The 17972-nt window shown below is 37.8% G+C and overlaps 1 protein-coding gene across 2 annotated transcripts in view; it reads right to left on the bottom strand.

Moving 5' to 3' along the window:
* Positions 1 to 4422: 4422 nt before the first annotated feature.
* Positions 4423 to 17972, bottom strand: part of Cacul1 (CDK2 associated cullin domain 1) — an 81514-nt gene continuing 67964 nt past the window's right edge. Inside the window, exons 6-9 of one of the 2 annotated variants that reach the window (XM_004838838.4) lie at positions 17089 to 17178; positions 13484 to 13622; positions 9885 to 9928; positions 4423 to 9252 (exon numbers count right to left, since the gene is read on the bottom strand). In XM_004838838.4, the coding sequence (XP_004838895.1) occupies positions 9200 to 9252; positions 9885 to 9928; positions 13484 to 13622; positions 17089 to 17178 (326 nt within the window). In that variant the 3' untranslated portion in view covers positions 4423 to 9199. The remainder of the gene's footprint in view (positions 9253 to 9884; positions 9929 to 13483; positions 13623 to 17088; positions 17179 to 17972) is intronic. The other variant, XM_004838839.4, reaches the window with a different exon arrangement.

The raw sequence follows: 17972 nt of genomic DNA, 5'->3' as shown, positions 1-17972 counted from the left end.
TCAGACCAAGCCCTGGTCTGGGGTGTCTAGCCCAACCGAACATGACCAGCACCTGATGTGACTGGCAGTTTGATTTGTAGAAATGCATTTACATCCTATATTCCCCAGAACCCCTGCCTCTCACCTGCATTTTCCCATTTTCTTTTCTGAGGTCCTGGAACCTAACAAGCCAGCAAGCACCTCTTGAGACAAAGCTCTTTCACACCCACTCGCTCATTTTTGATGTCCTTTCCTGTATCAGCAGATGGAGCTGGTGCCTTTAATCTTCTCCCTGCTATATTTGCAGTATGGAACCAAATCTTCACTTCTAACTGCCACCAGGGATTATCTTGTTTCCAGCTTTGTCAAAATGTTGCCAACAACTGTCACCCATAAAAAAAGTACACACTTAAAACTTGGGAAATAAGTTTCAGTAGGTTTTCAACCCATTTGTCAGCAACTGTAAAAATGTAACACTCATTATTCAGCAAGAACAGGTTACCAACAATGGAAACGATGGAAATTTATTATACTGATGATCAGACAAACACCTTGGCAAAAGTTGGTGGATGGAACTGAAAAATTCGTTCAGTAAGCACAGTCATTTGGATCCACAGATATCAAAGGAGTGGTTTTTTCCCATTAAAACCAAACATTAAAATAAACTTACCTTAAAACTGGAACACTGAGTTCTCTTCACAGTGTTAAAACTAGGAGTTTCAAAAATAACAAAGCATTTTTAATCATGCAGCTTTCACCAAAAGATAAAAATTTAGAAAAAACCAAGTTTTTAAAAATCACAACGCAACATTTTAAAACATTTTCACCTTACCCTTTTTCGTCTGTCTTATGTGCACTACTATGTGAGCATATATTCAAATTTAAACATTATTTTACAAATACACACACACACACACACACACACACACACACACACACACTGGGGGCAAGGACATGATGGAGTGCACGGACCTCCTGAGGCAGGTGTTTATAGTATGTGTCTCACTCAATTCCTCTGTCCTTAGAAGAAACCTCTACAATCCCAAGAAAAAACTGTATTATCTTCTATTTCTAATAACATCCTTTTTAGTTTAATTCTTAGTCCAGCTGGGATTTCTTGGGTGAATGAGACTGTCGACATCAATTTAATTTTCTGCAGCGATAACCAGCCCCTTTCCCTGACTACCCCATCATGGCTAGAATTTTAAAAGCCACTTTTAACATATTCTAAATTCCTGAAAGTATGTGAATTCACTTTCCATTAATTTGTCTATGTTTACACCAGTGTAACTGTTAATTTAATTGTACCTTTAAAAATGTGATTGTTTTCATTTTTTGGTACATTTCCTTCTCCTTTGAATGAATATTTTCCCATTTTCATCTGTTTGTATGAGTTTTTCAATTATATTAAAAACAAATAGCCTTCTGGCTTTTGGACTGGTTTTGTATTGAGTTTCTGTATTAGCTCAAAGGAAACAGACATGTTTACAACAGTCAAAATGTCATTATCAAGTGTTAAGCTTCTGGACTCCTCTCTGTTCTCTTTCCCTCTACCACCGCTCCCATAAGAAAATCATTAATTCTCTTCCTTTCCTTTTTAGTTTTACTATTTGCACATGGATCCCTAAACAATACTGTTTTTCCCAGTCTGACCTTTCTGTCATGTTCACCCTGGCTCCACTGGCTTGCTTCCTTCCCTCAGTATGCTTCCTGAGGCTCGTCCACATGGACACTCAGCTGTATCCAATGCCCTTAGTGCTCTAAAGAATGCCCCTGTGCAAACCAACTTCATTTATCCATTGTGCTGCTACAGGCATTTGGCTCCCTAATTCCCTTCCTTTTCTTCCTTTTTTTTCCCATGCCAGAGACTGAACTCAGGATCATGAGCATGCTAGGCCAGTGCTCTACTACCAAGCTATATCCCCAGCTGCCCTGCTTCCTTTTGGTTGGGACTACTAAAGCTGTTTGTGATGAGAACATTCCTCCACATCTCCTGCGTCCATGAATGTGTGTCTTTCTACGTATTCAGAGTGGGCTATCCGAAGTGCCTGGTTCAGCTTCCCTAGGTGGTACTGACTTACAATGCTAACAACCGTAACAGATTACTATTGTCGTAATTTCTCCAATTGTTAGTATTTTCTGACTTTTTATAGTTTCTGCCAATTTGGTGGGTAGAAAATGGCATTTATGGTTTTAGTGTACATTTCCTGATTGCTAGATATCCTGTTTATGAGCCACTTGTTTCTCCCATGAAATGGCTGCCTGTGTTGGGTTCCATTTCTCCTGAGCTGTTTTCATCACAGATCTGCACTTCAGTGCTCTTTAACAGCGATGTGTATGTTGTGAATATCTGTATCTTATTCCCAACGGGCCAACTTTTCTGTCACTCAGAGGCTTATTTAGTAAACAAAAGTATTTACTATCAGTGTATAGCCAAATCATTTCTCTATTAATTGATGGTTTGCACTATCCTGTTCATGAAACCCTTCCTTATGCCAAAGCTGTTTTATCATTTTTAAAAAATTAGTACATGTTTGCAATAATGTTTACACCACTTGTGGGGATTTGGTACATGTACATAATGCATCTTGATTACTTGTTTTCATCCTTTTTCCTCCCCGCCTCCATCTCTTCCCATTAGAGAAAGGTTTCCCTACCTCCTATTATCTATCACCAAAGGAGTATTAAATGCTACATTTTACAGTAAATTTTATAATCCTATAGTGCTAGCTGTTCTCACACTTCATTCTTTTTTAGGACTGTCTTCAGTACCCTTGGCCCTGTGAACTTTCATTTGTATCTTAGGATCACCTTGTCTCATCTTGTCAAGACTGACAATAAAAACAACTGGATATGTTATTGGAATTTGGAGATAAATCTCTTAGGCAATTTGGAGAAAGAGTCCAAATCTTGATGAAATTGATACTCTTTACCCATCACACCTTATCCCTTTACTTAAGAGATCAATATGGCTTTGGTTTGTTTCTTTTTTAAATCATTTTCTCATAAGTATTATATACTTTTCATTAAGCTTTGTTGTTAGGTACTTTATATTTTTTTGTTCCTATTATGAGTTATATTTACATTTTTAAAATTTAAAGCCCATCACTGTATGTAGCTGGTCTATAAAAATGAAACTGACATTTGCATATTGATTTTGTCCCCAAAACTTTGATAAACTTTTTGTTGTTGCTGGTTTTTGAGACAGGGTCTCACTATGTAGTTCAGGTTAGACTTGAACTCACTATGTAGCCCAGGCTCGCCTCTAACTCACAGCGATCCTCCTCCCTCAGCCCTTTGAGTGCTGGGCTAACAGGTGTGTGCCACCAGCCGGGCCTCCTTGATAAACTCTTAATTTGTCTTGTAGACTCTCTAGATTTTCATAAACAATTTGCTTATAGAACTTTAATCCATTAATTAGTCACATTAATTGATTTTCTAATATTAAGCCAATCTTGCATCCCTTGAGATACAGCACATCCAATATGGTCATCATCTGTTATACTTTAAATACACTCTTAGATTTGGTTTGCAAACAATGCTTATTTTCCTGCTGAAGGGTGTAATGTATTTACACACACACACACCAAGTCAAGTTTATTATCTGTGCTATTTAACCTTCTAGTTCCTTAATAATTCTAGTAATTTGGTATTCTGCATGATCTATTAATTACTGAGGGAGGTATGCTGAAATGTTCATTAAGAAAAAGGCCAATAGAGGAAGTAAATTAAATACACATACAGAACTTATTCTGGTAGAAGTTTTGTACTATGTAAAAGAAAAAAATATGCTAGAAAGGAGGATGTTTAAATAGCATCCTATCCAGCTGAAAAGGAAACCTGTCAGGTGACTCAAATACAAAGATAAAGTCACTAAATTCTGCCAGACCTGGTTAACTAAAAGGTAAGATACCACCACAACAGGCTTAGGTTAAAACAACAAACAAAACAGGGCATTCTGAGAACAATGTTAGGAAGAAACTACAATTGTAAAATAAAAAACTTAGGAGGATTATTTCTAAATTCACGGTAGGAAAACACAAAGGGATATACAGAAAACATGGCCAATCCACACAAAAAATTTCCAAACCAAAGTTTTGCTTTAAGGCCCACAGTGTAAACAAGTTATATGAGTATGCAAGGGGGCATGGGTGAGAAACTACATATGTACCTATATGCATACTACATACATCCTACAGAGTATGTAAAACTTTCTATGTATAGTTATATGCACAGTTGTTTTTTATCACCATGCAGGGAGATCAAGACTGGCACTCACCCTGCCTGCAGGTGGTGAACTGTGGAGACAGATATGTGCTGAGTGTGGTTACCATTCAGGAGGCATTAGAATATATCTATACTATAACAAAGTTCCTGTGAACCGAGTATCAAGGCCAGAGACATCTGTGCAGTATTTACAACATAACATAACAAGGCCAAGAATCTCTGTACAAGATTTATTTCACAAACCACAATGTTAAGAGTGATACTATACACCCTAATAGAGGATTCAAAATCCACCACAGGTTAAAGGTCAGAGCCAAAGTCAGTGGCTACTTATCCCGTGCCAATCATTGTTTCATCCACCTTTTGGTTTTTCTTGGACTAATAACAGAGCTGCTGTACAGAACAACTGTTCTGAGCTTACCACACCTTCTGACCGACAAGCACCACCAGGGATGAGGCTTCATTTCTTCCTGCTTGCCTGGTTGTGCTGGTGGGTGGCAGAAACCTGTTGCCCACATATGACCTCCAGAATTATACATAAGCATTCCTGTTTCTAACCACGGCTCCCCACAACTTCATACTTGAATAATGTCTCCTGGATTCCATGGCTGTAATAGCAACAAATTGGACTAATGGGAGCAAGTAAACTGCCATCTGTTTAATAAAACACACCCTCCTAAGAGAATATACACAATCTTATTGCATTCAGTACATAGTTACAACGTTGAAATGGCATGTGAGAATACAAAATATTTATTTTTTCCAAACCACAGAATTAACCCCAGAGTCATCCTATAAATTTCCCAGAATTATAATCTATAAATATTTTCTAAATAATGCAGTCCAACCTAAGATGAAGATGATTTCCAACCAGCAGGAGTAAAATAATATACCAGGGCCCTGTAAGAATGGATCTCTTATCATTTTCTTAATTCTCCCACAGCCCCTCCATCAACATAAGCTGAAACAGTACATGGATTTGTTCCACTCAGCTTTGAAAGAGATTCCAAGTAGGGTGTCAAGACAGTGGAGGAGGCATCAATGAGGGGACAGAAGAATTATTTCCCTTGGAAAGGACTCCTGTCACATACTTTGGTGGCCAGAAAGTGAGGCCAATTGTAATAGGGCAATAATGGTTCACAGGACAGCCATTTCTCCACGAACTCTTCTTCTAAGCTCCATTTTGACTTCACTTTACACAATCTTACTGAAAACAATGATCACGAAAAGGTCTTGTAACCCTCTTACAGGTATCAATCAAGGGATTCACATTCTGACCTTGGATTTTAAAGTCCCATTAAGAGGTCTATACTTGGATTAAAGTAAACGTAACATCCAAACTAAAAGATCAGTGACACACACCATTAAAAAAATCAAGTCAAAACATCCAAACAATGACAAGATAGCTAATGCAGAATTTTTTTGTTTGCTTTTTAGTCTGTTCTTTCATATTTCAGATTAGTGTATATTCATAAAACAATGCTCAGTTAGCTTAGTAATAGCTGCTTATTAAGGAAGGGAACTTGACTTCAAGGGCAATGCCTCTCCCATGTAATCACAGAAATAATTATCTGCAATTAAGATGGGGGAACAATCAATAAAATATGGGCAGCCTCAATGAAACAAATTCTGGAAGGGTTATTTATTCTGATTACAGGATGCTGCAACAGGGTTATTTAAATACTATGATACAAATGCTCCTGCTCACTTTATAACCGCAGAAACCAATTTTGTTTGCTAGACCACCATTACCTTTGCTAGTAGACATACAGACCACTCTGAAGTTATCCTTTTGTGCTAAAAACCTTCAAATCCCTCATCTGGTCTGTACACAATATTGCAAGGTGATGCATGTGCAAACTCTTCCTGAGGAATTTTTCACATGTGCAAATTTGCAGCCTGAAAGCATAGCATACAGCAAGGGAAGTGGCAGCTGGACAGATCGGAGCACGCGAAACATGTGCACAGTGTTCACGGCCATGGGGATCCATTCCTCCACAATCTCATCTACCCACTAATTAGCGTCATCCTGATGAAAGGAAAAAACTTCTCTGCAAAGTTTAATAATGCTCAAGTCATAGGTCCAGGTTGGTGCTTCTTACTAGCCCTGCCTCAGAACTATTAGGACAGGAGTCACAACACCAGGTTTTGGTTTTTGTCCCTCCCCAAATGAAGGAGCAATAATTCCTGCCGAGTTAGGGTGTAGCTGTGACAACAGAGGTCATGGGATATGACACTGTTACAGAAGCTTGAGGCCAACCTTTAAAATATGCACCGTCTCTTAAAACAGTATTATCTATGTATTTCACATGCATTATATGAAGATGACTGACCTGGCTCCTGGGTTTCTTTCCAAAGGTCTAGTTTTTGGCTGCATGTTAGTACTAGCCACATCAACTGCATGTGTTGACTAATCAACTGGCATATAAAATACTCTGTCTCCAATGATTTCATACAAAAGCCAGTATTTAGCTGGGGTGGAAAAACCGTATACTGTCCTGGCAAGAATACAAATAAACGGGAGAGGAAAATACTTTCTGGCACATAGTAGTATTCTCAGTCAATAAAAAATGAGAGAGGGACAAATTTTATTTCCTCTCATGTTATAAGCTAAAAATCCTGTCAAGAATTTTGAGTAATAAGCAATGTCAATTTCAACTTACCGGAATACGTTTCACACTGCAATGTACCTCAAGGGGCCAAGATTTGTAATAACCAGGGCACGTGTACTGGGTGTATGTGTGCCCCTTCAGGGTACCTTCTGATAAAAGCTTTGGAGTACCAAGCCTGACCCACAGCTGGCTGTAGTCACTGTGCAAAACTTTTGAGAAACTGAATTTTACAGACCTTTCTTTGCCTACTTTTTTGTTGTTGTTGTTAATACACAATAATAAAAAGAATATAAAATATTTTCCATTAACTTAATAATCCAAAGGCATCCCAAAGGTTTTAATGCCAATTCACAGCATAATACAATGCTTTCTTATAGGGAAAATTCTGCTGTTGGCCAAAAAGACTGTTCTCTCCCAGAAAAAGCATTTGGGTATGTTATTAGGATACTGAAGAATCTGTCTATGTTTATAGAAATGTTCCAATTTTATTCCTTTCAGAAATATCATCAAAGCCACGCAGGAGACACTTCAGTCCCAAGTACTATTTATAAGTCCACAGTAAGCATTCCATTGAGCAAAGTAAAATCTGGGCTTCATAATAAAATGGAATTCTTCCTCAATACTAGAATGTCACTGGTATAAGTAGATCATGGAGCCTGTGTATGTTCTTAGAGTAATTTCGTATTCATCAATACAACACATGATGCTCAGGGTGAATGAGTCTAACTAAAGCCCTCCAAAACTCCATCAACTCTGGTTGCTAAGTACTTAAAAATGTATCTCACCTTTACTTTTACTCCACTGTATAATTTTACAAATCAAGGACTTCTATTAGATGACTTACTTGGTCTCACGATCCCACTTCTAAGGCCCATACCCATCACATTCCCCTAAAAGGACACACTGAATTGGCAGAGGCAGCTCTATGAAAAACCTGCAAATCAGCAGTGTGACAGCATCCCTGGGACGTCTTTCATTCTCTGAAGAAGTAACCATCACTAGCTCAATGGAGTGAAGCCTATGCTCAATTTACATTCAAGCAAAACAGAAGAAAAAGATTTTTTCCCTTGCCATATCTTTTGATTTTTCTTTGTCTTTTAAAAACAACTAGAATAAGCTTCAGAGACTTTTATGGAAAATTAAATAGCACTGTGGGTATAGTGAAACAGAAAATGTAGCTTTGTCACAGCTAGAAGCAAGCCTTAAAGCAGTAGTGTGACTTCCTCCCTATTCCACTGAAACATCTTGTACTGTTCAAGAGATGCAGAGTGCTGACTCTACTTTTTAAAGTACTTATCTCTTCCACTGAAATGAAACTGGATCAGGAAGTCCACACTACAGATCACATTTGGTTTTAGTAACTACAGCACTTCCTAGAGTGTCAGAGGAAGCTGCTCTTAACCCTGGACATTCCCCCAAAGTGTGAAACAGGGTAGTGCTGCAGTGCCACCCACCTGAAGTAGGGTACTACCCACACTACAGCGGCTGGTGCAATCAGGTGCAGTGACAGTGGAATGGAAATGCTACATGAGATTTGGTCCCCACATTAACATGAACATGCTCTGGTGCCACCGGGGGGATCTGACCAATGTGCAACACACTTCTACTTTCCGACTTAATTATAACATCCTGCCACAAAGACACACCTGACATTTTGGTGGGTTGGTTCAGGAGACCAGCAACTTCTCCAGGAAGCATTTGTAAGTTTGACAATACCATCACACAGTTGCAAAGTGCACAAAGCTCAAGGCACAGAGTAGGAAAAGGTTGTGAACTGATGGAGGAAAGGTTCTAATGAAAGCTGAGTTCATATTTTCCTTTAACCAGACATTCTAATGCTAAACAAAGACCATTTCTTATTTTAAAGGGGGCTGTTTGGGATATGGGTGAAAAATACTGTATTGTAACCATCTGCTTGGCTTTAAAAGCAAAAGGTATCTTGACATGTGAAATCAATGTGAAGTGCCAAGTCCACAAATAAACAAAACAAGTGCTTAAAAAAAAAAAAAGAAAGAAAGAAAAAAAAAGATTTCTTCTGCTCTTGTATTTTTGGAGGAAGCTGCTGATTTTGGCTCTCGGATTTCACTTATCAATGGTCACTTTCCAAGATGCTTGCTCCTCACAGAATCTGTAGATAAACCTCATTAAAAGATTGTCCCATGTTATAATCACCCCCAAGTCTAGCAGCAACTGTTTTTCTGTTTTTGTTTTTTGTTAGTTTTTTTAAAATTACAAACCCAAGTTAGAAGTCCAGCATCTTCTCCCGAAAACAGCCTTATGACAGAGCTCCTGAGTGCTGCAGGCCCTGCTGCGCTCTGAACACAGTCTCTGCAGCTCCAGTGTTTCCTCTTTTGGGGAGGAAAGTACATTCAACACATTCACTATCTGTATCCCCTGGAACTTGCACATGCGGAGGAGCTGTCTGAAAAAAATACCACAACAGGAAAAAGCATGAAGAGTAGACAGCACTTGAGAATGGAAAAAAAAATGTTTATTCCACATGTTTTTCTTACTCTTCTCCCAATCCCTCAAAAGAAGACTTATTTTTTGTAAAGGTGCATATCTCCAATGATGAATGTCATTATACTGTACACCTAAAATGTATCAATAAAAGGATATACAAAAAAAAAAAGATTTATTTTTAAAGCCTCTTAAAATCACATGGTTTAGGGAAGGAAAAAAAAATTAAGCTGTGTTATGTGCATGTACCAACTCCCCATGATGAATGTAATTATGTACTGCCTACATGTACTAATCAAAATGTTTTTAAAAACTCATGTGGTTTTGAATGAAGTTAAAAGAGCCAAACAAGATAATCAAAAACTGACACTGGGTCATTTATCCCATCAAGATCCTGAAGAATCTGGTGGCCTCTTGGCAACGCCTGAAAGCCACTACCACTGAGCAGACTTCAGAGCTGCTGAGCTTGCAGAACACCCCATGGATCACACACAGTGCCTCCCACAAGCCCCGTGAAGAACACATGGATATCAATATAACCACAAACCAGCAGTGGCTGCCCAGCATCACAAACCATCAAAGATAGGAAGAAACATCATTACTTACTATAAGCCAACTCGTCCCCAGCTCTCTTCCGGGACTGGTCACCTCTAGGGATAACAAAAGAAGAGGCAGTAAAGAGAACTGACTAATCTCTTCACATACCAAAACAGCAGAAGTGAATCAATATAACTGATAGCGGAAGTATAAGAAGTATTTCAGTTCTCACCCAACCACGTATTTTAAAATAGATACAGATACAAGCTGAGTCATTTGTAACTTGAATATTCTTAGCTAAAGGGTATCGCCTCAAATATAGAAAGTTATTAAATGAAGGATCACCTGTAAGGACAATTTACATTGAGCTCAAGAAATTACCTCGTACTGAAAATATATCTTGAAAGAAAATCTTGAGCTCTGCTATCAACATGCCTAGTGACCTGCACATACTAAGGCAAATTTCAAATACTAAAGAGAGAAGAAAATGGGGCCGGGGATTTAGCTCAGTGGTTCCACCGCTTGCCTCGAAAGTGCATGGTCCAGAGTTCGATCCCTGGTACCAAAAAAAGAAAAAATCTTCCCCTAAAAGCCCTCCTGAAACCAAAAACTCTTAAAGCCTTTGAAAACTGTCAGAACCTTAATGTATCTTAAGATCCTTTTTATAGGGGGGAAAACATGAACCTTTAACGTGTATTAACCAGCTCATCTTCAAACACCCACAGAAGTTTAGTTCCACTTTGCAGTTAAGAAAATACAGGCTCTGATTAAGCACTATGCTGCCCGTGAATCCTATTTGTATCTGTCCAGGTTCTCAGACAGTAATCCGGACAAATGACTAAAATGCTGAAGTAATGAGTAATAAAGACCAGCTGCTCCTTCCTCAGTCTCTGGACAGCATTTATATGGTTGATCTCGTCCTTCCTGAAACACTTTTCTTTGCTTTAGCTTCTGACCTTCCTTCTACTCCATTTGCTACTCCTTTGTTGATCACTGTTGTTCATCCCAACAATCTGTCCTAGGCCATCTACTCTTCATATACATTCTTTCTTAGTCTAGGCAGTCAAAACATAAACTGAGAAATATATCTATTTTATTTTGGACTAAGAATCAATTTCTCAGCCTGATGTGGTGCCACATACCTGTCATCCCAGCAGCCTGGGAGGCTAAGACACAAGAGTAGCCCAAGTTCAAGCCCAGCCTGGGCAACATAGTCACTTAATGAGACTCTGTCTCATAATGAAAAAAATTTTTAAAAGGCTAGGGATGCAACTCAGGTGCAAAGGTCTTGGGTTCAATCCCCAGTACCACTACCACAAGAAAAAAAGAACTTTACTACAGAAAGAACTCCTAGAAATGTGGGGCGGGGGGGGTTGACAACTAATGGAGAAATGAGCAAAGGACATAAATGGGCAGTTTGCAGAAAAAGATATGCAAACTATGAAAACATGCCAAGCTTTATTTATAACAAGAGAAATGCAGGGGCCAGGGATTTAGCTCAGTGTTTCCGCCGCCTGCCTCGCAAGCGCAAGGTCCTGAGTTCGATCCCCAGTACCAAAAAGAAAAAAAAAGAGAGAAAAATGCAAACTAATACAAATCTAAGTAATTATTTTTCACCTGCTAGACTGGAAAAATTCTCAAATGTAACACTGTACAATACAAACATGGTCATGAGGAACAACCCCTTTCAAACTCTGCTGGTGGCTATGCAAAATGGAACCTCTCCTATGGAGGGTATTTTGGTAATGTTCATCACATTTATAAGCACATTTACTCTTGACCCAGCCATCCTGTTTCTGAGAATTTACCTTGTAGATATATACCCGATAGATATAAAATTATAGGGTGGATTAGGTTCTCCACTGTCTATAATATCAAAAGACTAGAAAACTTCAAATGGCCACTACTGGGGACTGCTTAAATAAGTTCTAATGCATCTAACATATCCACACAATGGAATATGTGAAAAAGGAATAAAAATGAGGACATATTTTGTTTCTTGTATTGGCACACACACACACACAGGAGGGAATCACATGAGACTAATAATAACGATTACTTACTGGTACAGGGCAGAAAGGAGGCAAGTGAGAGCAAAATTTCTCATTAGATACTCTGTATCATTTTCATTAGTGAATCATATTGACATATTAGCCTTCAAAAACAGATCAGTAAAATTAATATAGCATTAAATAACAACCTCGTTCTGTGCATGAAAATAATATCACTCAGTTTCTACTAGAAATATTACAATCAACGTCAGGAAATACCTGATTCAACATGAAGGAATAAAGCTAACTGTGTATATTCCAGCATTTCCTGCTGAGGACTCCTTGCCCCAGCCAAAAGAAAGGAAGGTCTACACAGCCTATCTACACAGCTACTCTGAGTCTTCACAGTGTGAGATGACCAGTGGGTTATTCAGTGCACCCGTTACCCATGACAACAGATCCCAGGAGGATAAAAAAGGGAATAAATCCCAATCCATGCACTAATAAAGAACAAGAAAAATTACCTTTCTTCCTCAACTTTGCTGAAACAGACTTAGTAACAGTGATCCCGGTGTCAAGGCTAGTTTTACTGAAATTTAGTTTGGCCTCAGAACCTTAGAAAAAGAAATGTCTACCTCTACCCTAACCAGAGAAGTGAGTCAACACTCAATCTACTATTGTGGACACAACTACGACTGAAATATCCCAGGTATCTTTTTTTTTACAACTTTTCTTTAATGTAAGAAATTCAAATACAAGACATGTAAAGCCATTTTACAAATCCACCAGCAGAGTTATTGGCCTTGCTTACAATAGTTATGTTACAAATCTAGTCTTCTACCAAGCTAACAGGTAAAAACGAATCACTCAGAACTGGTTTAGTTTGCAGTTCTCTTATTAGGAGTAAAGACATCCCAAGAATAAGAAGTATGAAAATTTAACGTACTGCTATGCCCATACATAAGTGATCTAGTGATATAACCAAGTGTTTCCCCACAAGGATTCACAAACATTTTATTTTAATTTATTTTGGTTGAAACAATGCACTTTGTAAGATTTTTTGGGTTATAGCCATGATGATGAATTGCAAAAATTTTAGAAAAATAAGCAAAGTGTATACACTAAAAGCAAGGGAGAAAAATTTTTTGGACATGTATAAAAAGACATTTTGGGCCAGGGATTTAGCTCAGTGGTGCCACACCTGCCTCACAAGTGCAAGGTCCTGAGTTTGATCGCCGGTATCGAAAAAAAAGATATTCTGCTTTTTAAGAATAAGTAACTAAGAGAAAAGACAAAATGTAGAATTTAAAGTCTCTTTGCTAGTTTAGTCATAAAAGTACCTTATAATTAATCATAAAATTTCTACAATATTTTTCTATACATTCAGGACTAACAGGAGAGAATCAAGTTGAAGAGCTCTTGGAGGTTGCCCAACATAACTGTTCACCAGTGGGAAATTCCTTCTTCAAAACACCCCTGGCAAAGGGCAGCTTCCACAAGCTCAAACCTAGCTTCAATGTTAACGCAGTCGAGGGGCCAATGACCTCTCCAGAAAGCAGTACCTTGGCCCATGGACAACAACTTTTCCTTCTAAAAGAACCTCAGCACCTTTTCCTGCCATCCCCAAATGGCCAAGGAAAGGACATACGTTGTCACTAAGTGAAAAAGACAACTTGCCTTGTAAAACCATTCTGTATAAGTTCTCTTTGAAGTTTTTGATCTTGAGCAGCATATTCAGAAAGTTCAGATTCCATCGCCGGAGGGAGAATGTTTGGAATAAATTTAGAAAATAGAGTTGGAGCCATATGAACCCACTCTGTGAGGGAGGAAAAGGTACAATAAAGAAATCATACAGATAAATGGAAAAGACAGATTTTTCTTTTGTTTAAAGAACAAAAATATACATTAAGTCAAATTTAAATGGGGAAAAAACTACTTCAATCCCATTTTGTTAAAGAAATTTTTAAAAATAATCTCCTTACAGTATGAAGAAAACAGATATTTTTATTTTTTATAAATTTTTATAGAATGAATCCAGGGAATTCTAAATATGGAGCAAAACATCAATGGCATTACCAAAGAACTGTGGAAAAAAGAGGCTTAGTGAGACTATCAGTCCTATTAGCCATTAATTAAAACAATATAGTGGTCCAAGAATAGAAAACTAAGAGGTAATAATAATTAGACATAAAAAAGGAGGCTACACAAGAAAAGGGATAAGAAGGACTGAGAATTTAATACATGGGCTGGAGATAACTAGTTAATATGTTGAAAATCATCTTTATTGACCCATATTAAAGCACAACAGGGCTGAGGATGCAGCTCAGTGGTGCCATGCCTGCCTGGCAAGCACAAGGTCCTGAGTTCAATCCTCAGTGGCAGAAACTAAATAAATAAATTAAAATAAAGCATAACAAATTGAATACATAACATAAAAGAAAAATAAGTGGTTATCAAATTATTAAGAAAAACATCAAGAGAATAACCCACACAATAAAAAAGCAAAGAAGTCCCATGAAAATGTTTCCACCAGATATAACAAAAATGACAATATTTTACGACACAAATATTTGTACTAATCATAAGACAAGATGAATGAAAGACAAGAATGGATACCTCACAGGAAAAAAAATAAACAGAATCAAGTAATATTAATATTCAGAAAAATTTAAGCTACAATAAACATACCTCCTCCTCCTAGCAAACATTAAATATAAATAATGCCCACACATTCCAAGGACAGGGTGAAACCAGTATTCCCCTTTCTTGCTGGTGGGCCTCATGAGCACCGTTATCTCTTTTCAACTGTTTTAATCTAGCCTTCTCAAAATTCCCCTTTTATAAAACATTTTGGCTTTTTATATTAAAAACCATAAAAATGTCGATGCTGTTTAAGCCCCCTTTAAAAACTGCAATCTGAGCAAACACTTACTTCTAAATTGGAATGAGCCACATTTGCTACACAGTGCTGGGCCAATGCTAAGCAAACTGGGGAACTAAAACGATATCCACAAGAACAGCAAGTTCACGACGGCAAATAACCAAGCACTCAAATGTTACAAGGGCCAATCTACTCACTCTTGCACAAACTCATGGCAAAATGTTCTCAATAGGGTCTTCCTGCCAACCCAGCTCAAATACAGCTTTAGGAAGAATCTCAGTGCAGTGTTCTGGGAACCACTAATTAATAAGTCAGACTTCCTAGAGACCAAATCTTTCTGCCACTTTTTGGAACTTCAAGTAATCACTAAAATACTCATGAAGAAACAAACAAACAACAACAAAAAAAAGGGTGTGTAAAAAAGGCAGAGTAAGATTGAGCTTCTAAAGACCAGATGTTAACATAGCAACAGAATCTCCAACAATTAGGGCCCAAAAGTTTATAGCTAAAAATGTTCCAAGTGATTCAGATGCAAGTGTATGACAACCAGCACTTACGAAGACCTGTTGTGGAAGAAACTTTAACATTTAAAATTCAACTTTTAAAATGTTCTAACCTTAATCTGCTAGGTGAATACAACTGCTTTAACCAACCAGGAACATAACAGGTTCTGGCATGATATGTAAATATCAAAATGTTTAATAAAAAGACCTCTGAAAATGCCTGTGGCAGAAAAAAGTTAGTGTGCAGTAAAACTCACCTTCTGAAAAGGACATATCTCAAGTACAGAATTCTCCTCACAAGCAGTATAAATCCTATCACAAGAACCTGGACAAAATAGCGTTTAGATAAACATGCATCTACAATTTTTTCCACCCGTGGTGATTAGTTTTGTTCTGGAACTTTGCTACTCATGATAAAAGCCAGGGCTGATAAAGACTCACTCAGGAGGCAGAATCTGTCGTACTGCACTTGAAAGCCTTCCAATATAAAAGAAGAAAAATATCATTCCTAACCTACACACAAAAAATTGCCTGAGCCACACATCACACTGCAGTAAAATGACATTCAAAAGACTGAAAAATTAGAAAAAGAAAAATATCAGTTTACTGGGACGCATGCAATAAAATATTTTTGCCACTTTATATAAACATTTTACTTTATACGAGTAATTCCTCTTAAAAATCATGAAGAGGAGCGCTCAAGATCTGATTCAAATTAACTAACAGCCAGGTGTGGTGGCACACGCTTATAATCCCAGCACTTGGGAGGCTGAGGAAGGAGGACTGCCACAACTTTGAGGCTAGTCTGCCCTACATAGTGAATTTAAGGCCAGCCTGGACTACTCAGCAAGACCCTGCCTCCATCAATCAATCCATCAATAAAGTAACCTGAGAAAGAAGGTATTTCTGAAATCAGTCTACCCGATACTAGTGTTTGCAATTAACTTCCATTTTAGCAAACTAAATTCTGACATGTCTTTCAAGCTAATTAATTCAATCAAGCCATCAATTAATTAAAATAAAATAACCATTAAATGCAAATGAATAACAATGGCAGTTAATGTTCGCATGCTTATTATGTTATGAGGTACTATATTAAGCTCTTTGTATCATGTTTTATTTCATTTTAATCCTCAAACAAAAGAATTTCATAGAAAGGTAATTACTATCAAAAAGACAGCTTGTGGGTATGACTGCAGAACAATGTTCTACTCTGAGAACTACTGCAATCTCTCCCCCATGGGCATTTTGTACCTGGCTAGCTGACACTATGACAAGTTGGAGGTTCTGGCTTACAAGCAGGAAAATATCTACAAACACACCCCAGCATTTCTTTAAATCTACAATGTTTCTATTCTAAGATAGATACAGTAAGATAATTTACAAGCCATGACTTTTAATACAATACTTTCTATTCTGCTCTTCTGATAATATATCTTCCGGAAACATCCTCATGAAATGACTAACTGTACCAACACTTCTAGATTACTTGCCTGTTACACAATAGGCCTAAGATGGTAAGAGCTGCCAATGTGTATGACTTCTTATCTGTAGTGTGGAGTGGTGAAGGAGAAACTCCATTAGTAACAAAGACGGTGATTAAACCAAGCATGAGCCTCAATCTTGTCTGAAGAGTATTCTGTAATTATTTCTTGTATTTCCCCTCACAGGAGATACAAAATTCAAACTAACTGATTTTCATCTCACTAGTACAAAAAGAGTTACAAGTGAGCTCTGAGTTTGCATTTCACACTGATCAATAATTATTCTTTTTTTTTGCTATAGCAAATCTAAATCCATTCGGTCTCAAGACTCATAAGAACCGCAGCCCTCTTGGACGAGGCTGTCACACAAATAAGCAAACAAGTCTGAGCCCAACAGAAACGACGGATTTTTACCTGGTCTGAGAGTATACAAGCCTTTCACGACGTTTGCCATAGTTGAAGGTGTGACCTGAAATGGTGTTGCCTGGGCTTCTAAAAGTAAAGCTGAAAGAAGAAGAAAGTAAAACAGGGTGTAACACTTCCTGACTGTCAAGGCTTCCCTTCTTATTATCTCTCTGAAAGACTAAAGGGCAAACAAGTACAAGAAAAATCAGTCCAAGAGGACAAATTGAGAGTTTTATAAACTAAGGGTTAAAAAAAATGCAGTAACTTAATTCAGTAGGTAAATATTTAATTATGGTCAGCTGGAACACTAATGGAAATGAATCAACTCATGGAGGTCCTGAAAAGAAGTCAATTTTTCTAAAAGCAATAGTAACTGTGGCACTTAGTATGTAAAAGTACTTCCATTATATCTGGAAACTAGATGGAGACAGAAGAGGTCTGACAACTTGTGTTTCACTCTAAATTCTGTATTCTCTACGTGGCACCACCGAACCGCTGATCATATATGCACTGGTACTAATAAACTGTTGTTCTAAGTAGCAGTTTTCTTCTAAGTCATGTAGTAAAGAAACAAGGATCTTCCAAAAATCCCACTAATCAAGAAGTCAATAAATCACAGTTTTAAAACTAGAGAACTCTAGTAATTTCTAGACTGAGCTCTCTCTTTAGGAATTACGGTGTTAAAGTCTAGAGGGGTTAAATGCCTTCCTGGGTCCCAACCTCCTCTGCTCTTTCCAGTGTTCCTCGGTGCTGCAAGCTTCCCTTGTGGCATCTGCCTTTTTATGAATTTATTCTAAAAATGAAAACTAAAATTCCAGTTTATTTTACAAGCATGTAAGTATGAAAATGACTATACCATGGAGCTGACAGAGAACTGGCCTCATCTGCAGTGA

Source organism: Heterocephalus glaber, unplaced genomic scaffold, assembly GCF_053883595.1.
Source record: "Heterocephalus glaber isolate CG9 unplaced genomic scaffold, H.glaber_assembly_v1.0 deba00001497, whole genome shotgun sequence".
In the NCBI taxonomy this organism is placed as follows: Eukaryota; Metazoa; Chordata; class Mammalia; order Rodentia; family Bathyergidae; genus Heterocephalus; species Heterocephalus glaber.
The sequence above is the reverse complement of the archived record's forward strand: the minus strand, read 5'-3'. Positions and strand labels throughout refer to the sequence as shown.